The 21,196-nt window shown below is 43.8% G+C and overlaps 3 protein-coding genes across 13 annotated transcripts in view; 1 reads left to right on the forward strand and 2 right to left on the reverse strand.

Annotated features, from left to right (window-relative positions):
• Nucleotides 1-4,270, reverse strand: part of SETX (senataxin) — a 31,010-nt gene extending 26,740 nt beyond the window's left edge. For 4 of the 7 annotated variants that reach the window (XM_075716932.1, XM_075716938.1, XM_075716937.1 and 1 more), the window contains exons 1-5: nt 4,241-4,270; nt 3,265-3,448; nt 2,250-2,430; nt 713-923; nt 404-513 (exon numbers count right to left, since the gene is read on the reverse strand). In XM_075716932.1, coding sequence (XP_075573047.1) covers nt 404-513; nt 713-923; nt 2,250-2,429 — 501 coding nt within the window. In that variant the 5' untranslated portion in view covers nt 2,430; nt 3,265-3,448; nt 4,241-4,270. Of the gene's footprint in view, nt 1-403; nt 514-712; nt 924-2,249; nt 2,431-3,007; nt 3,205-3,264; nt 3,449-3,532; nt 3,545-3,766; nt 3,804-4,240 lie in introns of those variants that run through there. The other 3 variants (XM_075716935.1, XM_075716933.1, XM_075716936.1) reach the window with 3 other exon arrangements.
• Nucleotides 4,271-6,380: 2,110 nt separating this feature from the next.
• TTF1 (transcription termination factor 1) lies at nt 6,381-16,033 on the reverse strand. 5 transcript variants are annotated; one of them, XM_075716700.1, is made up of 12 exons: nt 15,998-16,033; nt 15,027-15,127; nt 13,971-14,875; nt 12,840-13,090; nt 12,271-12,456; nt 10,647-10,725; nt 10,234-10,364; nt 9,493-9,721; nt 9,089-9,178; nt 8,798-8,863; nt 8,041-8,126; nt 6,381-7,595 (listed from the first exon to the last, which is right to left on the reverse strand). In XM_075716700.1, exons 3-12 carry the CDS (start codon nt 14,861-14,863, stop codon nt 7,435-7,437), a joined length of 2,172 nt encoding a protein of 723 aa, XP_075572815.1. In that variant the 5' UTR covers nt 14,864-14,875; nt 15,027-15,127; nt 15,998-16,033; the 3' UTR covers nt 6,381-7,434. The 5 variants fall into 5 exon arrangements, with proteins under 5 accessions (XP_075572815.1, XP_075572814.1, XP_075572813.1 ...); XM_075716699.1 differs by lacking the exon at nt 15,998-16,033 and adding an exon at nt 15,940-15,974; XM_075716698.1 differs by lacking the exon at nt 15,998-16,033 and adding an exon at nt 15,726-15,792.
• A 234-nt stretch (nt 16,034-16,267) lies between these two features.
• Nucleotides 16,268-21,196, forward strand: part of CFAP77 (cilia and flagella associated protein 77) — a 61,685-nt gene continuing 56,756 nt past the window's right edge. The window contains exon 1 of the mRNA XM_075716703.1: nt 16,268-16,393. Within this exon, the coding sequence (XP_075572818.1) occupies nt 16,268-16,393 (126 nt within the window). The remainder of the gene's footprint in view (nt 16,394-21,196) is intronic.

The raw sequence follows: 21,196 nt of genomic DNA on the forward strand, positions 1-21,196 counted from the left end.
TCTAACATTACTAAAATGTGACAGCTTCTAGGGATAGAGAAAGAACAGGGAAGAAGGGGATTAATGCGCTAAATTACAAATGCTGGCCCACTTGAGAAGAATTCCGTTTGGGAGTATATGGTGTAAATTTACAGTTTGGTTGAACATCTGTAACTTCTGCTGACTAAATGCAAACAGTAAAGTGATTCTAGAAGTTATTGCAAAAGAAGAGTCTTCCCTCCTTCAGCAAAAGTAAATACATTCCTACTGAAATCTCATTTATATTGTTAGAGAAAAATACAAAAAAACCCCAAACACTAAAAATTCTGAATGCTACTATTTTCATATTCTTGTCATTAAAAATAAGAATCTGTTCTGATACTACTTAAAACTAAGTTTTAGTGGAACAGAAGAAATAACTTACCACTTCATTTGGGTGTACCAAAAAGAGATAAATTCCTGGATATTTCTCAAAGACCTGAAAGGAGTTGTGACTTTGTTCCATTCTACAGAGCACTTCTACACACAGCTCACCTAAAAGGACAAACACACTTACAGTAAGGACTAATTTATACGCTCACAAAACAAAAAACACCCCTATTTAGTGTCAAAATAAATATAATAGATACATACACACACACCGGTACTTTGGTTTAACTACTATTTGTTGTTTGCAGCTCTTTCAGTGGAAACAATACCATTCCCTTCCAACCGTATACTGTAAGATACATACTGACTTTCTCGTGCAGCAGCAGATATGGATATTTCAGTACTTCTAGAAGGGGCACTCGCAGGTTGTTCTCAAAATCCAGGCCCACATAACCAGACAGCTGTGTCTCTCCGTTCTCGTCCACTATAAACAACTCATCATCTTCTACAGCGTCTTCTTGCACGGATTTCTCAACGTGGGCAACAAGACGGGAGGTTTCCAACTCCCACAAGATCTATTCAGTGGGGAAAAACAACTGAAGTGCATTTGCGAAGAAAGTGATTAAGGACGTTTATCATCAGATGCAGAAACCTTAGCTAGACTTCCAAAACTTGTAATTCCATTTTGAAAAGTTTCTTTCCAAGCGTGGTGTGAAACAATAAAGGTTTGGCATGGCATTCAGATTGTGCAAATCACAAAACTCTCACTTCAGAGTTAAGCTTATGAAGTAATTTTTAAAAGAGTGGCATTCAAACCAGAAACATTTTTATAATTGTGTTAAATATTCATAAACCATTTCAATAATTATTTCAGGCCATAGGTTAGTCACAAAACGTCTTTATAGCAGCCAGTGGAACAAAGCGCACAATACAGAAAACCATCATATTTAGGAAGATGAGAAAAGCAATTTTAAAACCTTGCCTTCTCGTATTTTGCGATGTAGTAGTGGAAGGGAGTGGACGTAAACAATACAGACTGATCAACTTGCTGAATATTTGTAAGGGATTCGGCTTACGTAACATTACTCATCTAAAGTAACTGCTCAATTAGAAACCAAGGTTATCTCCTACAGTTAACAGACACAGAAAGGAACTTTCAGCAGTCCAGTCACGCCACTTATTTCCAATCTATACTCAGATGTGATTGCCCTCCAGAGAAATCTAGCAGACTGATTTGAAGAGCAACCTTCTACACATCTGTATTACGATCAATTAGCTACAAACACTCATTTTACATACATATACACATAAGGGAAAATAAGCTTTCCCAAATAAAAAATTGGATACTAGTGAGGGAGAACTATAAAAGGCTTATAATAAAATAAAAAGTTTTCAAACTTTTTTGATTGTTTTTAATCACACAGGCTTCCAAGATCAGATCTCTGAAATTCAAGCATAGTAGAAAACTATGAATTAGAAGTGAAGGCAGACAAAAAGAGGAACAAACCCAAAGCTGAACAAAAACTACAGGAAGGAAGAAAATGCATTAAAGAAATGGAGCTCTTGGTTTGTTTGGCAGGTGTTTTTTTTTCAGATGTCAAACCACCACAGCATGAATAAAGTTCAAGGTATAACGTCTAGTCAGCAACTTCCTACTACTGTTTAAGTTCTCACTAATTTGAATATACACAAAACAAGAGGGTCCTCTTGTTTTACCATCGGCTCTTTGCAACTCAATATAAAAAAAGCAAACAGTTAAAAAGCAATGTACACTATCTCCCAAAAAAACAATAAAACAAAACCCCTGCACAAAAACTCCCCCCTACAGCCTCTTCTGAAGTTTTTGTTCCTTTCCGAGCTCTCCCGCTCAGTAACGGGCAGGAACCAAATCTCTTATTTACCTCATGCAACTTTGGCAATTTTTCCCTTGCTTTGTGGTATTCAACCACACACTCCAGGCAGTAACAGAGATCATCATTGGGTCCTTCAAGATCTTCCGGGGACAACCGTTTAGAAGCATAGCTCTTCAGGAACTCAGTGGTGTCAGAACCACTAGGCGTGCACCATCGACATATGCTCATTCTTTGGATGGAAAGAAAAAGGAATTAACAGAAGTCCAAAGACTGAGAAAGTGGCAAAGCATTTCCTTTCAGCCACAAAGGTACCTAATTTTCAAGTGTGATGAGCTTCAGGATTTATGTAACTCATAAGCAGTATACGTACATATGTTCTTGGATGTTCTTATATCATATAGGTGCATGCAATTAAACAAAGACATACGGATTAAAGCATTAAATGAACATTGCAGAAAAATGCCTGCTGAATGGCAAACATTAAAAGTAAAGCAGCAAGAAGTAGTCAATTACATAATTTGCAAACTACAAAACATGTGAAGATTCACTTTACATACAAAAAAACACCCCTCATCCACACGTAATGCACACTTACCAGAACTATAATGCTAAAGTTCATTATATTGTTTTAGTGGTATCTGTGGAATCTAGGTCTAATGAATACAAAATTCAATTAGCTTTTTTCCTTAATCTCCTGCTGAAATTTATAGGTCAACAAATCCCTGTTGTCAAAAGCAAAAGATATTTCTGCAAAACTTTCCTGTCTTCATTATTATTATAGTTAGAAAGCATCATAAAATTCTCACCACAGACTGCTTCCTCTAAAAACAGAAGTTCTTCACTAAGCAGCAATACAGTCATCTCAGATCCTACTAGTCTGAAAAACTCAACAGAATACTGGAAAGCTTGAACACTTGAACTAGCTATATAAAAGGAATGACGGTAATTGCTTGTTATTTAGCATAACAAAGAACGCAAAAGCAAAATCCAGATAAAGCGATAAAGCAAACCCATACATTTCCTTGTATGTACATACTGTAAAAAACCCAACTGTGGTATTTACCTTTAGAAAAGGAAACTAGCTGCTGTGCAGCTGTGCCAGGTCACATGGTGGAAAGGAGAACAGAGCTGCCCTGCAGCCAGGGATGGGGCCGACACCTTCAGCCATACATGACCTCGAGTACAGCAAAGCGGCGTCTTCAACAGCCTATCCCCTGGTAATTGAGCCTTGAGAGTATTTCAAAGATCTAGATCAAAAGAGTAACCATCAGAAATGGCTTCGGTTCCCGCGTTATAGACTAAGAATCGCTGTGGTGTTTAGGTTAACGCACTTAATATTAAACACGCGTTTACTGAAGCGGTAAGTACGATTTGCAGCTGAGCCCCTTCTGTCACTCAAATGCGGGCAATACGGCATCTACCGCGCCTTTTTCTAAAAAAAGCTGTGGAAGTTTATCTACGCCCATCAAGCAAGGAAATAACTTAAACAAGCGCACACGGACACACAACCCCCAGCTGCGAACGTAACCTCCGACCTGCTCCGCTCTCCTACCGACACGCCTTACCGGCTGCTCGCTGATGAGTGGCGACACCTGCTGACAGAGCCGCCCCCGCCGAGGCAGAAGGCGAAAGTAGTTTCTGTTTCCCGGTTTAAGCCACCCCCAGCCACTCGCTTCTCCGGCCCGCAGAATCCCGGGCGCTCCCCAACAGCTCCTCCGCGAGAGCCCCGGGCACACCCCGCGCGGTGCGGGGAAGGCCGCCTGCCCAGCGGCCCTGCCCCGGTCCCGGCGGCCGGAGCCGGGGAACGCGCCGCTGCCTTCCCGCCAAGCAGGCCCGGCCCAACGCGGCCCCGTGGGGCAGCGCCTCCCGTGAGGCGGCCTCAGGGAGCGGGACCGAGACAAAGCGAAAGCCTGGAGGAACGCGGCCTGCTCCGCGGAGGCGGCAGGAGGCGGCAGCGCGGTCACGGGAGGGCGCCGAGCCGAGCCCAGGCGAGCCAGTCCCAGCCCCGGTCCGGTCCGGTCCCGTCCCTCTCAGCTCACCTCAGCTCACCCCGCGCCGCAGCCGCCGCGCCCCCCGCACTTCCGGTCCGGCGGCGGAAGTGGGCACCAGCCTCCTCCCTGCGGCCAAGCCCCGCCCCCTCGGGCAGAGGGGCGGTACCTTAAAGGGCCAGGAACGGGGGGAGGGGGGGACGAGCGCGACGGGGAAACTGAGGCACGCAGGGATGCGGGGCAAAGGGGAGTTGTGCGGTGTCATAAACGTAAGTGGTGTCAGAGCCCCACGGAGCAGAGCTGTGGGCACTGCCTCGAGGCTACAGGTACCGAAATAATAAAAGCATAGAATCGTTTAGGTTGGAAAAGACCTTTAAGATCATCCAGACCACCATTAGCCTAACGCTACCAAGTCCACCACTAAACCAATTAAAGGTAGATTAATAGTTAATTTCATGTTTCCTTGCTTGGTGGTTATTATTTTGTAATGAAAGTAAAAGTAGAATAGAATCACTAAGGTTGGAAAGGACCTCCGACCATCAACCCAACACCACCATGCCCACTAAACCACGTCCCCGAGCGCCGCGTTTTTCAAACACCTCCAGGGACGGCGACTCCACCACCTCTCTGGGCAGCCTGTCCCAATGATCCCACCCTAAAGCCACGATCGAGCCAAGCGCAGGACGTTCCCCAGCAGCCTGCAGCGGTAACAGCTCGGCGGAAACTTCCTCACGGCCTCCGATGCGATGGAAACCGCTCCCATGTACAGCCCCTTCCCGCACATCCCGGAACAGGCGGGAGAAGGTTTTGGCACTGCTCGGGCCTGGCCCCTGGCCTCGGAGCTGAAGCCACTTGGCTGGAGGCTTCTGTCCCAGTGCCACCATCGACTGACCCCCCCCAGGGCACAGGGACAGCGCTGGCCCCCAGGCTGGGGGGCTCTGAGGAATCAGAGATTATTTGTCTGTCTTCAACTCCTTGTTTAAGGCTTTACAGGAGAGGGGGGTGAAAAAGGCAAGTCCCTGTTTGATCTTCAGCTGCTGCCACCATAACGCTCCTCAACGTTGAAGTGCTTCTCTGCTGCAAACACAACTCTTGTAACCCGGCTGTCTCTTGTCTTTGATAATGCCACGCAGCTGAGAATTTTTTTTTATAACACCACTCAGGCCATTAACGCGCCAGGAAAAATGCTTGAAGCAACATATCTGCTTGAATCACCAAAGTTTTTGGGGGACGCGCAGTGCTTTTTAGACCCGAAGGATCTGTCGTGCTCTTATTTATAATGCAGCTTGATACACAAAGCTTTGTCAATGTTACTTCCCTCATCATTCTGTGGAACCTGTTTGGTTTTTTTTTAAACCTCTGCACGGAGTTTGCTCTGTTTTCAATAATATTCAAATACGCACATGAAACAACCACCTCCCCCGCCTGCACTCCCATGCGCCTTTGTAAAATGATGGCAAAGGGAAAAGCTGCTTTCTTATGCCCTCTTAAGTGCCATTATTCAGCAAATGGGAAACGATCAACAGCTCCTCCCCTCCCGCAAACAATCATTTGTGCAAAGAGATTACAAACACCAAATTACCAAAGGAGATGCAGGGGACGCACAGTGTCTCCCTTTTTCCCTGTGCAGCAGAGGTCAGGTTTGCAGTTCCTGCCCTGGCTTACTCACTTGTTAAAAGCAGTTTTGCTGCAAAATAACGGATCAGCAAAAGCCTTCCTTAGAAGTTTTCCTTTAACGCAAAGGATAAAATAAATCTTGTTATGGAGGTAGAAGCTCATTTCTGTGAGATCTACTCTACAAAACCCTCTAACCACACATTCGTTTGTGCTCTAGCACCTGCAGAGAATTCAGAGGATCTCCATCTTCCAGGAAAAAAACACTTGACAAACACAAAACGCTTAGATTCCAAAATTCAAGTTCTTCAGCTTTTAACTTTCAAACCCATAAGGCAACAGAAGCAAGTCAAAGAGACCTCAGTGCAAGGGAGCTGGCTCATGTTTCCCCCACCCCGTTTCACCTCTTGGCTAGAAAACTTACCCTTATACAGGTGGCTGATCTGCTGGGGTGTCCTGCCTGTCCCACAAAATCACATTGTTTTCTATCATCAGAGAGACTAAAACCAGACTACAATTAAATACGGAAAAATTCTCATTTAACATCCTTTAAGTCACAATCCAGAAGAACCTCCAACAAGGCCTTTATTTCAAGCCATTGAAAGTTCTGCATTTTCAATGACAATTATTAAAGGAGGAAATTCCCACTTATCAAAATGACCATCAAAAAGAAGTATGTCGGAGACCAAGACTTCTTGCGTTACTTTCTAATACTTTCTAATAGGAAATATAAGCAAGCCATACAAATACTTTACACGCAGAGTCAGGTTTTTTGTTCTTTTTTTTGGCTAACATTCATTCGGTCAATTTACAAATAATCACTCTAAGCAGATAGTTTAAAAAAAAAAATCATACATCATGAGTACAACCTCCATCTTATCCCTCAACTTTCTTATTAAAATGTAGAAATTATCCTTGGCACAATAAAAATATATATATATGTATGTATATATATATACACTGTCCATTTTGCCTCTGTATTCCAAATATTAACAAACATATTTTAAATGCATTGTTCTGGTTAGCATGAAATGACATTATAATTTATAAATAGTAACAGACAGATATCACTCTTCTCTGGAAGGGCTGATAAAAGTGTAAATCTACATCAAAAATAAAAATCAGTTGCTTTTAAGAACAAGGTATGTTAAAAAAACCCCTCAAAGTTATGCTGTTTCCATCAACACAGATGTCTTAAGATTTGTTTATTATAGAAGTTTAAAAGCAAATTGAAAGCCTTTTCCCAATTCCATAAATTCATTTTTTGTAAAAATTATTTAAAATTCATTAAAGTTCTGCAAACCAAGTTCATGCACAAAGGGTAAACAGTAGCTCTCGACTCCACAGAAAACAAAGCAGTGGAAACATACTATTTTTGAGACATTCAGAAAGCAACTTGGATGCTTAAAAAAAGACCTCTAAAACCAGAGTTAAATTAAGGTAACATAAGGTGGCACAAAAACTGTATTTACCTCAGTCAAATATGAAACAAGAAAATCAGACATGCATATCTTCACTTTTTCCATTACTAGATAGCCTGTGTACCTGCAGTTGTTGATCTGTGCCCAGTTTCAACCAGATCCATTTTGCAGTTAAATATGCAGAATAGGAATTGTTTTTAAGGCAGTCAATTAATCACTCTCTTCACTGGAGTCAAAAATGTCACTGAGTCGGAAAGCCGCCTTCTGTTGGCTCGCTGTTAAATTGTCAGAGCTAAGGTGTTTCTCCTTCCTTTTTGCTAAGTTTTCTTCAAATTCTGGAAGTTTCTTTTGAAAAAGGTAGTCAATAATTTCTTTGAAAAAAAGAAAAAAAAAGTAGTCTTAATTGGATCTGTAGGGGAACTGGATGCCTAGGGGAAACAGCATCTCACAGACAGAAATTATTTTGCCAGTCTTAAACGTAAAAAATTCCACTATTCCGTAGTAATCGAGGTGGCTGCAGGGTAGATCAGACACATACATACATGCAAAGATAAAGTAAAAAGGCACAGTTTTAAAACATCTAAAGCCAATTTATTAAAGAGAAGAGGTTAATAAGCACTGCATGAAGACGCCATTGAAAGGAAACTGTTATTAGGGGGGGAAAAAAAAGCATTTAGTAAAATAAGCACAAAGCCTGAGATCTTAGCCAATTTTCTTAGGGGAAAACTAATTAAGAAAGAATTGAACTAGAATACATATCTCCTTAGATTCAAGAAAAAACCTTAAGAAGTATATACAAACAGCTGGGATACTGACCAGAAAAAGTCTTTCTTTGCCAAAAAGGGACACAGGAGACTTTTAGCTTATAAAATTTTGCTTGAACATAGGCTCTAGGGACATCTCTGAAAAGAGAAGAGTTCAAAGAATTAGTGGTGCAAGGAACTATTACAAAGTTTAGCTGTTACTGAGTTATCCGTTCATGAGAGTGACGCCAGTCAAACAATATCTTAGCTTTAGGTAGAAAGGAGGGATTTCAAATCCTAATCAAAACAGTTTGTCAAGACAGCAGTTCCCCTTGAAGGTAAGAACCAAAACCATGCCATTATATGTATGTATTATATGTTTAGTGAAAAGAAATAGTAAATGAAACTGAAAGTATGGGGGCAGGGAGGAAGCTGTAGAGAAAGTATAGCATTCACAGTATTGGTAATTTCATGTTCAACACTTTGTTTGGGAGAAGACTGTATTATACATTCCCACAACGATGCCTTTTTCCTTTGTGTTTATGAACACCTGGAAAAGCCTTTTATCAAAGACTTCAGCACAGACTACATAACACAGTTTTAGTACACTGAATGCGCTGGGGATACAACAAGGGTTGCCTGAAGTGGTTAAAATTAAGTTTCAGAGCTCATAGGCACGGTTTATCGCTCAGTACTATGCAAGGATATACAACTAAATGACATTTTCTATAGTTGCAGAGGCATAAGAACTTTGATTCCTTTGTGGAATTTTTAAGACTGTCTGCTTCAACTATCCTTTGTATCCATAAAAAGAGGGGAAAAAACTTTACCCAATAGCATTACTGAGTTCTTCCCAGTTTACTTCATTAGCATCATCCACTTTCATTTCATACAATCTGTGAATATAATACAGAAGTAGTTTGTAGACAGAATTCAAGAAATAATTCAATAATGGTCACAGCATCCCCAGTCAGAAGTCACAGGACATTCTGTCCAAAGAAAAGAATGGTTGCAAAACCTGTATGAAACTGCAGGCATGCCATTCTCACCCTGAAAGCTTTTACAAACACAACTCAGAACACTAAGAGATACAAAAACATTCCAGTAACTCTGAACTATACCTTTTAATAAGATTGATCTTGGCCTGTAATCCTTTGGTCCCCCTATATAACTGCTGCCCTTTGGTCATCTTGTTTGTTAAAATTGTAGTCCTTTGAAAACACACAAAAAAAGGTTTCTATAATTTCAAGAAATTCCAAGTATCAAAAGGAAGTGTCTTTAAGATGCTACTGCTGCCACAGAGAAGCAGAAATCAGGCTTCACTACCACAACAAGAAAACTTACCACAGCTAGCAAAGAGTTATTTATTTGTCTCAGACATATTTGCAATACCTCTTCTGTAGTCTACAACCTACTTATTACCTAATCTTACCAATCAATCATCATGGTACAAACAGTTTTGCAGAATGGAGTTAAATACTCCCCAGAACACATTTTACTATCTCAATTTAGTATAAAAACTTACCATTTCTGTTTACACTGTCTCCAATATCGAGTTCCCACTTTGGCTTCTATCTCAGTCCATGGTAATTTCTGGCACAGTTTCTCACGGTCAATCAAGAGATCTCTATATGACTTTTCCGATGATGAAAGAGAATTTGCATCTTCCATTTCTGTTCTTTTCCTAATCACCTCCTCCACTGCATTCATTAACTTCTGAGTCTCTTCTTTTGACCAAGGACCATAATTAATAGCTAAAATTGAAAAAACTAGGTTAAGGCATAATTTATCATAACTAATTAGGAAAAAAAGACAAAAGAGCAAATGCTTTGCTTTGCGTTATTCTTATTTACAGGACCAGCTTCTTAACACACTTCCCAGAAACTCTTCTGCATGCCCAATTTGAGAGAGAAGTTCAGCCTAATCACTAAAGAATAGCACTTATCCTCAGTTTCTATCTTTTAAAACCCAGTTGCCAAATTCCTCCTGCACTCCCCCTGAAAGCATCTATTTAGATGCCAGTTCCATTTAATAAAGAGTTGCATTTGTTCCACTTCTTTTCCTTTTTCTATCAGACTCTTCTTATCCCTTCCATATGAAAATGCAACCAGTGGTCTGGGAAAAAGAACCACCACCACAAATTCATTTAAAAAAAATCCACTCTAGGGATTTTTTTCCTAAAGTTTAGGGCACATACAACATATATTTAAAATAACTTCTCAAATTGAAATACACAGAATGAATTGGTTTTCTAAAAATTACATACACGACTTGATTTCAGAGTATTTCATAGCAACTGAGAGGTTAGAACGGGACATCATCTCAGAAATCTTCTTCCAATCATTGCCATGAAGTGCATGATACTTCTTTAATTTTTCTTTTTCTTCGTTAGTATACCTAGTTGAGGAAATGGGCATAGCTTCAGTTGCAAATTCAAACCATTACGGTATCTTGACAGCTGTAATCTTTACAGGCATTTCAGTGTTACTCATTGCTATTTCAAGTCACATATTAGAACAGAGGACTTGATAAGGGCTAGTCAGAAAAATGAACCGTCAATTAAGTCACAGTGACTGGCACAAATGGGAGAAATGATCTTCATTTATATTAATTTTTAATGTACAAATAAACATCAGACTGGTATTAGCATTCCGAAACTCTTTCAAATTACTCGCTTACCTCCCTTTATAATTATTTGGGTCAAACATCTTCCTTGCTCTATAATATATCAGCCTCCAGGGTCGTGGTATGCCCTCAGCTAGAAGGTAAATGATTCATTTTTAAGAAACATTTCTCAGACTGGTAAGGCCACTTCAGAAAAGCCAAAACAAAACAAAACCAAAAAACATGCATTTTCATGACCGTGCTGCCAATGATAGATTCTCTCCGCTCAAGAGAACGTATTCTACAACACTTCAGTAACTGCACAGGAAATAGTCTGAACAGAATCTCCTGAGGAGTTTCAAAGATGTAATTGTTATGACCGCAGTAAGACTGTGAATGCCAACAGCTGGTAAATAATTGCGTACATGCGTGCATAGGTGTGGGTGAATATCGAAAACTGAACTTTTGAACTCTCAAGCACAAACCCATTACTCACTAGCTACAAATTTTATGGACCGGTTGTAAATTTTGATAACATCTAGATCAAACGTTACGTAAGTAACGTACTGAATAGTCCCATTAGAGAGACAAGAGACAGTCACCGATCAGGAGGCTGATAAGATATTGTGCTTCTGCATATACACTACACTAGTTCAAAGGGAAAAAACGGGGACTGAGGGTATCCAGCAAAAACCAAGTGAAGATCTTGGCTGAAGGAAAGATCCTTGAAGTGGGGGAAGATCCACAGAGACCACTACCTGGGAACACATAGGAGTCTTGGTCAGCAGTGCCCAGGTAACCGCAAGCAACTCGCATTAACGCTGACATGACTTTCTGCCCAATCTTCCCAGACCAGGAGCAATCTCCCAGATGGGAAGGGAAGTCAACACCAGGCAAATGCGATGATGCAGAGGGAATGACTGTGTACGTGCAATAATCAAGGAGGAACAAATCTGTAGCCTCAATGATCCTTAAATAAATGCTAGTATCCAAATCCATTACAGGTTGTCATTTACTCTGCCTTGCCTATGCTAACGATACAGAACAAACACAGAACAGAAAGCCGCTGAGAGAGCACACTGAGTAGATTCATCAGAGGTGTTACAAAATGAGCATGTTTGCCATATGAAGTGTGAATATTTTCTAGCCAAGAGAAAGCCTAACAAAATGAGGGAAGAGGAAGAGAAGAGATGCTCCTCCTGCAAACAGAATGTTAGCCATAAGAATTTTGTTTTCCTCACGTCTTGGAAAATTAACTGCTTTGGCTAATGACCTAATTTCTTTCAGTTTCTGCCATCACTCAGTCCTGAACCTGCCATCTATTTATGTGCTCTAAGAACAGCTGACAATTTCAGACAGGACTTAATTGCACCTCCCATTAATAAGTCACTATGCTTAATTATAGCCTAGTAAATAATGCACCTTAAGCCATAAAGCCCAAATACAAGCTTGAAAGTCTGTAAGTGCTGCTGGTCATGATGATGTTTTAATCTCTAAACAGGTCATACCGAGAAAAGATAGTAAGAACAGTCTACTGTACAGATTATCAACTACATGCTTTCAGCAGCATACTCCTTTTTGGCCAAATTTAGCAACATTAGTACTTTTCAATAAAAAATTGTTTTAGAAGATACACTGTAATATCACCAGCTTGTGGAACGTAACATTCAGCTATTTGAGAAGAAACTTAAATGCTTACAAAGTTTTTCACAAAAAAGATGTTCTGCTTTTAGGCGATTGATGGTTTCTTTATCTTCTGGATACCTCGAGGTAAACAGGAGTTTTTCAGCACTGTCTATTCCAGTAATCGATAAGAACTCTTCAACATTTTTCCGGATTTGATTATTTTCCTTCTGGGAGAATCTGCCAAACTTGACAGCAATACCTAAAATATATAGTAAGTTTTATTAAAAAAAAAAAAAATTATAGCAAACCTCAAGTACCATCTCTTGTGTGTTAACATTTCAGATTTCAGCAAACATACATATGAAAGATCAACAAATTTAAAAGGTGAAAAAAGAAAACTGAAAAAAAGAGACAAAACAAGAGCTGGGATCAAGTATACATGCATACGCTTTGGTCTGTAATTTGACAATGAGGAAGCAGATGCTACGAAGCAGAAAAGCAGAAAAACAGAAAATATGCCCATTAGAATGGGACTCCATGGATGCGACGGCCACAATACAAAACCAAACTATTTTCTCTCTGTTAAAACATTAGCACAGCTACCCAATCATTCCTCACTGCAACAATATTTTGAGAGCTCACCTTGTTTTTTAAACTGTTTAAACCTCATTAAGTCTCTTCCAGCCATCTTCCTGATTGAGCTGTCCGATATATTCCTCACATGAGGAATAAACTCTTCCAATTCTTGTTTTGCAGTATCCAAATCCACGACTGAAGAGATGGTAGAGTCCAGGCACTCTTCACCATCCAGACTAAGCTCATCAGAGGTTGCCATTTCAGTAAAGGAACTATTCTGGACCCCCTTTCTATTTGATGCCGAGGGCTCTAGTGTCCTGATGCAAAAAAAAAAAAAAAAAAAAAAAAAAGGAGCAGAATAAAACACATCACTAGAGCTCCAAAAAAGAGCTTTTTTTTGTATCTCTACTAGTACAAGAATGAACATATTCATTCATTATATAACAAGGAATACTTCACACATCCACCCCTTGTATTTCCAGCCTTTTAACATAGGTGTAACAACTTATCAAATTTCTATACTTAGACTATTCAAAGAGCTTGCTGAAGTTTTGAAAATCTGCACATTTCCCACAAAACTCTCACACATGGACATACAGAAGAAATAGTGTCTCTTGCTACCACTGGCAACAGAGAACTTTTCCATCTCTCACTAGTGCTCTTACTGTGGGTTCTAGACACTGTAAAAGCACCAAGAGCTACTTACATGAGCATTTGTTTGCACAGAACATTAAATTATTTAGTTGACCTTACTAGTTGCTTGATAAAAATGCATATGTTCACTATAAATACCAAAATTAACACATTAAACCCCTTTCTTCCCCCCCCTTTTTTTTTTAACTAAATATGAATCGCTTACACATAAACTATTTCTGTACCTACAGTTTTTAAATAGGAAAAAACACCCTATCTTGAAGGCAATTTAAATAGGAAAAAACATCCTACGTTGAAGGCAATGGTAGCGTATTCTTACAAATTTTCATTGTATCTTCACAAGATAACTGAGTAAAGTAGGTGTCTGTAACATCTCAACATACTGTAAAGGTTTTTGAAATTGCTTTTAAAAACGTATACAAAACAGACTGAAGAAAAATCTGGGACCCAAATAATGTGACAGAAACATATTGGGGGGGGGGGGGGAGGAAAAATAAAAAAAAAAACCCACCACGAAACACCACAAACAAAACCTAAACTTACGTTGCATCAGATTCTGAAGAGCTTTCTTCCCTGACAAAAACGCTGCTTTTTTTTACTTTTCTAGCACACACTGGAGTTTTTCGAGGAGTTCGATCAGCTGCTTCAGTCGCCTTAGAAAAATTAGCAGGTACATTCACAGAATCTTCACTCATGGCAGAAGAAGCATCACAGTCACCATCTTCATGCCATCGCCGGGGCGTTGACGCACCACCCTCTTCTGTAGGTAACGGCAAGACTGCGTCTTCCCCTTGCCTGTTTTGCTCTGGAGATGACAACAGTGACTGGCCAACAGCTGCATCTGTGTCTTCCTGCAGATTTTGGGTACTACCGCCTTTTTTCTTCTTCCTCTTCTTTTCTGATCTTTTATCATCATTTTTATCGCATGTTTCTGAGGTAGGCAGCTCACATACCTCATCCTCTTCAGGCAATCTAGCTTTTCTTTTCTTCTTAACAGATTTTTTTAAGTAAATGTAATCAGCATCACCATCCTGACAACTATCAGTGCCACGCTGATTTACTGTGACACAAGTTATATCACTTTGCTCACCTGCACTATCACTATACTTCCGCTTTTTCTTCTTCTTTTTCTTTTGGGAAGTATCCACTCCAGTTTCATTACTAACTTCATGTTCCAGTCCTACACAAGAATTATCTAACGAAGACTGTTGCTTCTCCCCCTTGTTTTTGGGTTTTTTCTTCTTTTTACAGCCTTCACCACTCTGTGCTGCTCGATCTTCAAACATCAGTGGAGAAGCACGGCTAAGCTCTGCATTTTGTATACTTTCTCTTTCATTATTTTCACGTTCCTTATTGTATTCTTTGTGTTTTCTCTTCTTTTTCTTCTTGAGAAAATCCTGAACTTGAAAACCATCTGCTCTTGCTTTTTCGGTCATATTTTTTCTTACCTTAAATAAAAAAAATACAACTTTTACTCAAGTGCTATAATCTATGTACCATTACACAGTAAGAAAAGTTTAAAAATTTTTAAAACACGCACATAAAAATACTATGGAATGACTCAATATTTTCTTAGAAACATATAATAAAGATACTTACTTTTCAATCCAGCTAATTTTGGAATATGACTATGAAAAAGTGACGCCTTCTTCATCAAACAGATGTGCATCACAGCTATATTCAGCCTCACAACTGCCTTCCTATAACAAAGATACACTTTAATAACTATTAGCTTTAAATTGATTTTGAATAATGAAGTAATGACAGACTCTTGTATTCAACTCTGCTTTCAGCACTGAAACAGCAACAAGTTAAAAGTAATGGAAAAATATGAAACTAATCAGCACTAAAACCAAGTTCTCTAATTGGAAGCTTCTGACTGGCTTTGCCCACGTTCAAACAGGCCCAAGCCAAGCCCAGCTCCAACGGACTCTGTAACCAAAACAAATCTATTCCTGAAAAACGCAGAGTTACACAGAGCAGGCAGGAAATATTTTTTAGCACATTTTCTACGGCCAGCACATAAAAAAAACCACTTACAAAGCAACACCCCACCATCTCTAAAACGCAAGACCTTGAATTTCACATCCCCAACAACGCTTCCAGCGCCGACCGGTACCAGACGCTACCTCCTCACCGCCACCGGGAACCGGCTGCCCTGAAACCTCTGGGGACAGGCACCAAGCCACACGCCGCCACACAGCTCGCCCCAGCGCCGTGCTGAGAAAGCCAGGCCACAGGCACGCCTGAGGGCGGGCCGTGGGACAGGCCATCTCCCACCCACCGGCCCGCCCTTACCTTCCGCGACCACCGAGGGCGAGGGAGGCACCCAGAGCAGCCACGGAGCTCTCGGTGGCACCGGCGTGGGCCGCGGCGGGGAAACCACAGCCCCCTCCGGGCCCCTGGCGCCCCCCCCCGTCGCCCTCGTCCTCTCCCCGGCCGGGACAGCGCGTCCCGCCGCCCCCGCTCCCCCGGGAGCCCCAAGGCTCCCGCCCGAGGCCTCCCGCCGCACCTCCGCGCCACGCGCGCTCCCCCGGCGTCCGCCCGCAACACCGCCCCCACGCACACACCTCGCTACCGGACACTCCGTTCCCACCTCCCCGCCGCCTCCCGGCGGAAGCGGCCCCAGCCGGACCCATCAAAGCGTCGGACCGCCGGCGTGGTGCGGCCGTTGCTAGGAGACGGGGCACCGCTGCCCCCCCTCCACGCCCACGGGTGGGAGCTGCAGCTCCACGGCGAGATCCTCCCGGCCCCACGGGCACGGCAACGCCGCCAGCCTCGGCCCCGGCTCCTCCCCCCCGGCTCCCCCCGCCGTGCTGCGGCGAGGTCCGGGCGGCGACATGGCGGGCGGCGGCCCTGCACCCCCGCGGCGGCCGCTGTCCCTGGCCGAGGTGGAGCCGGGCAGCGAGAACGAGCGGCTGGGGGTGGCCCGGGACAGCATGTTGCGCAACCCGCTCATCCTCAAGGTGAGCCCCGGCGCTCCCCGGTCCCTCCCCTCCATCCCTGCTCCCCGCCCGGGCACGGCCACCCCCTCACCCCCACGCGAGAGCCGGTAGCGGCGAACAGGACCCCGGGGAGGGGCGGGGGGGTCACGGTCCCCGCGGGCAGCCCCAGGCCACCGCAGCCACACAGCGGAGAAGTGTCCCGTTACAGCACCCGGAGGGTGACAACACTTGACAACAGGGTTTTTTTTCCCCCACTAATTTATACGACAAGGAGGGAAAAATGTGTTTTCTCGCTGGTGCTTCCTGTTTTATCACCGTTAACACCCGGGAGCCCTGGGATGGTGACTGGCAGCAGCGTGGGATGGGTTTTCCCTCCGAGGCTCGGGTGTTTTTCCAGCAACAGCCCCACGGTGTGAGGAGCGCTGGGGGACAGGGACCGGGATGTCACTGGGGCTGCTCTCTGCTCCCCCCCCCCCCCCCCCCCCCCCCCCCCGCAGCGGAGGGGTCCTGGCGGGGGCCACACACAAACTCTGACCGCTGGAGAGGTTACAGTCACTTCACAAACCCCTGGCACTTCTCATCTTACCCATTCCACTTGTACCCCCGTCCTGCGGATGGGCTGAGCTCTGGGTGGGCTTTCGAAAGCTTCAGGCGTCTCACTCCGCTTCCCTCCTCCAAATGAACCCCCCCCCCCCCGCCTTCCCTGGAGCCCCCCCGGCCCCGAGCAGCACCTGAAGTGCAGCTCTCGTCCCCTGGGTGGCACTCGCTGAATACCTTCGTGCCCCAGCCAGCCCTCTCCCATCCCGGGCCCCGTCCGGGACACGGCGCCGGGCCGGTGCTGAGCCCCCCCCCCCGCCTCCGCGGTGCTCGGCGGCCGGGGTCGTTGTTTTGAGGGTGCAGAGGGAAGGAGACGGCGGCTGCAGCCCCCCCGTAGCGGGCAGCGAGCCGCCTGACCAGCTGCACTTCTCCTCTTCTCCTGCCGAGGGCAGCCAGTCCTGCTCAAAAGCGTGATTTTTTTTTCCACCGCAGGCAGCGGTGACATTTAAACCGCGGCTGTTCAGCCTCTGCTGCGGTAGTTAAGGTCTTGAGTTCCCCCGGTAATCGTACCCCGGCACCGGCAGGCTGGGAAGTCGGCCATAAAATTTTGGAGTTTTGAATATCACAGAAAATTTGAGTCTTGCAACGGTGAACATCATCTCTTGTTTTTTCTCACGGAACTCTAAAGATCTGTTTGGAAATTATATTGGGAAGGCAAAGAAAAAAAAGTAGGTTTTGCATCCTAACCCAAAAGCAGCTTCACTTTTTCAAATCCTAAACTTCTACTTTCTTTCTTTTCTCTGGATCCTGTAAGTTTGATAGGAAGTGGAGGTATCTTTGCTTAGAAGTGGAATTGGGGCAAGATTTCCTCACCTAACTGCCCCCCAGTAAGAGCTGGTGTGGACAGAGGTAGGCAGGGGGAAACTCCTTGGGATGCAGGCACCTGCACCCCTGGGAGGGAGAGGAGGCAGCGCTGCATCTTCCCCCTCCCTTCCTCCAAACTGTTTCTGCCTTTCTTAGAAGAGCGTGCTAGTACGTACATATTTAGGTGATGCATGGATATGAATCAGAAGAATATGTAATTATATGGCATTTAAGGTATGGTAAGGCATAATTGCAGGGGTTGGGTTGATCCTACTTATTTTCATCATGCATTGGCATTCCTTAAATTGAAATAGGTATAAACCACCCGTCAGTGCTGTAAATCCCAGGTCTACGAATATAACACTGGGGTAATCCTACAAAGGGCGGCTCCTCTCCTGTAGTGTATGTGTTGCAGGTAGATTATATGTGGTCATTAAGATTATGTTGATTTATGTGGGAGTTTTACTGAAGTTTTACTGCTCCTGTCTGGACAGGAGCATTTGGCCAAGCGATGTCTGTCCCTAGAGCTCAGTTGATGCCTTTTCCCCTTGGGTCCAGCAGTTTGCTCAGCCCCAGCTTTAGGGCTTGAGGTTTTTCTCAGCATAACTGTTGCGGAGCATCCTGGCAGTGGGATTTCTGAGCAGTTATAAACCATGGAATGCTTTAATAAGACTCGATCTGGATTTCTGCTTTCTGGCCAGGTGAAACTAAAATATGAGCAAGTTTTGAGAAAAAGTAGTGTTAAATTTTAGTGTTATGGACAACTTTTCTCAGAGCTTCCTTGCAGGAGGATTTCCTTCACAGTAAGCCAGCTGGTAGGGATATAAAGAGATCTGCATCCAGCTGATGCAACTCTTTAGGATGGAGTAACTGGGCTATTAACAGGGATGCTTCTACTCTTGGAATCAATGGTGATTACACCTCAGTAAATTAGATCGTAAAGTTTGGTGCAGCGAACTGCTGACCCCCTGCCAACCACCTTCCCACATTGCGTCGTGCCCCACTGAATGCTGAATTTACCGGGGTGTCCTCCGCTGCCAGGAGGTGACAGTGACGGGACAGCAGTTTCCTGGGTAAGCATTGGCACCCAGCCAGCCCCGCTCGCTGGTGCACACACCGGTGGTGGCAGACTCGCAGCGTCAGCCCTCTGCGACATCTCCTCTTTGTGCTTCTAACTGCAGCCTGGGACCTCTTCCTCCCACTTCCCCGGGGAGCCCTGGGGACCGGGCATTTTGGAGATTGCTGCCGAAGGAGATGGCCAGCAGGTCCCAACCCTCACGCTGTGCAGTGTCACCTGAAAACTGAGGACGCAAAGATGGTTTAGAAGAAAGAGACACGAGGTTTTGAGACAACTGCTGCTTGGACAAGTGCTTCTGGCAGCCATGGGAGGGCACTGAGGAATGCTCCAACAGCTGTCGTTAAGGTTCACAGGACAACAAATACGGAAGAACCTGAAGCCCAGTTGTGATGGATGGGACACTTACTGCCCAGTCTTCCCCCAACTAGTACTCAGTCCCCTCCTACTTTGCAGCAGCTGACAACAGGATCCCCTACTTTCTCTCCCAGTTCTTTCGCGTGTCTTCTAAATGAGGCATCACGTATCCAAACGGACACCACTGCATGGACTTGCCTGCGTTTCTGGCTGACCCTCCTGTCTCAGCACTGCCCAGCCCCATCCTCCCACCAGGATGTGGCCACACACACTGGCTATCACAGATTAAAAACATCATCTTTTCACATAAAGATTTTTGGGGATGAATGTTCTATTTTTCTGTGGTAGAATGTATGATGTGTTTTAATTAATCAAGGAATTAATTTCAGTTTATCAATATATATTTGCTTGCAGCATAAAACTGAGGAAAGTATTTAATCTACTGATGCCAGTAAAAATCTGAGCAAAGCATTTTTGGTTTGTTTGTTTTTACCAGTAAAAGCCTTAGTCAAGCACTTTTCTCAGCACAAACTTAGTGAAAACTGCATTACAAAAATAAGCCAGCTCTGAGCAGGAAACAAGACTTCACCACACTTAACCCCCAGCACGCCTGACATGCACGCCAGAAAAAGTGGCCCACACCAGTTTGGTTACATTTATATTAACATCTTTTGGATAACATGCCTTAATTAAGCTCAACATATCGTTGCCAAAGTCATTGCGTCACCAGCCTGGCATTGGACATATCCCTGGTGTGTGAAGGTAAATGAGAAATCCCAGCTGCTGGACCCATGTGCCAAAGAATCCTCTTACCTGTTAAAATGTGTCCAGCAGATATGCAGAAAGCAGGGAACTGCTCTCCATGAAGCACCTTCAGAGCCAAGAGGCATCCAACTCGCCTTCAGAACCCGAACTGCATCTCTCAACATTAAAAAGTTGTTTCAGAACCAGCAGTTCTGCGGAGGAGGATGGTGATGGTGCTTTGCAGGCCAGGAAAGGCTGGCATCAGGTCTCAATCCCAGTCATCCAGGCTGCAGAAGAATCAGGTTTAACAAACGGAAGTTTTCAGCACTACTGGAATGCACAATATTTGTTTTAAAAGCTTATTATTTACATGACAAATGATGCCAGGCTCTTTTTATTGGTCTGAATGCCAGGTCATTTAGAGTTCATTTTCCTAAGTTTTTCTCTCCAGCCCTGAGGGCTGGAATTTTTTCTTTTTTCCAAATAAGATTGAACAAAAGCTACAGGACACAGGCAATAAAATTGCAGCAGCCACAGTCTCCAGAGAAAGAATATACGATCAAAAAACTCGCAGAACCACAGGAATTGGCACACTGATAGCCTTGGTTTTGGCAATCCCAGCAGAGGAAGGATTGACTAAGCCAGGGAGGCTGAACTGCCCTTTTTAGTGGAGGAAGGGGACACGCAGGAGAACTCACCTGGGAGCCCGCTCCATGCCCAGGGAGAGCAGCTCGGTGCGGGTGATGGCAGGGCACCAGCCGGGCGGCCGTGGGACTCCACTCACTACATGGGTACTAAAGAAAGGCAGAAATCACTTGCCACATTTTTCTTTTTCCTTTCAAGCCTGTTGAGCCTTATCGTGAAGTATGTCTGAGCCGTCCGACTTGTCAAAGAGCAAGGCACTGCTGAGAGTCGTTGCAAACTCATTTTGGTTTCTGGAGCGATCCATAGAAAGGACAGCTAAGAAAATAAAGTAAAGGCATTTTATCAAACTAAAATTGTGTCATCTCATGAAAAAAAGTTCTAATTATGCGAGAGAAAAACATGGACAAGGGCAAGGTGGATAGGATATTTGCTTTGAGTTGTAACCTGCATGCATCACAAACATCTCTTGCAACAGTAATTACTGAAAGGGCAGCTTTTCCATCACTCTGGAGATGAAGCTTTTATTAATAGACCTGCATTGTGGCTGCAGCAGGGCTTTTACACACCTGAATGTTGTGCTCAATCTTTGAGCCTTTAACCCT

The sequence above is a fragment of the Pelecanus crispus genome, chromosome 9, assembly GCF_030463565.1.
Source record: "Pelecanus crispus isolate bPelCri1 chromosome 9, bPelCri1.pri, whole genome shotgun sequence".
Classification (NCBI taxonomy): Eukaryota; Metazoa; Chordata; class Aves; order Pelecaniformes; family Pelecanidae; genus Pelecanus; species Pelecanus crispus.

Bases quoted from the DNA above. Each gene is read 5' to 3' on its own strand.
- TTF1 (XM_075716700.1), bottom strand. From the start codon at position 14,863: ATGACCGAAAAAGCAAGAGCAGATGGTTTTCAAGTTCAGGATTTTCTC. The intron at 13,091-13,970 runs GTAAGTTTAGGT...TTTTTGCATCAG, and splicing joins TCTTCAGAATCTGATGCAAC to GACACTAGAGCCCTCGGCAT. The intron at 10,726-12,270 runs GTAAGCATTTAA...TTTACCTTCTAG, and splicing joins TCTTTTTTGTGAAAAACTTT to CTGAGGGCATACCACGACCC.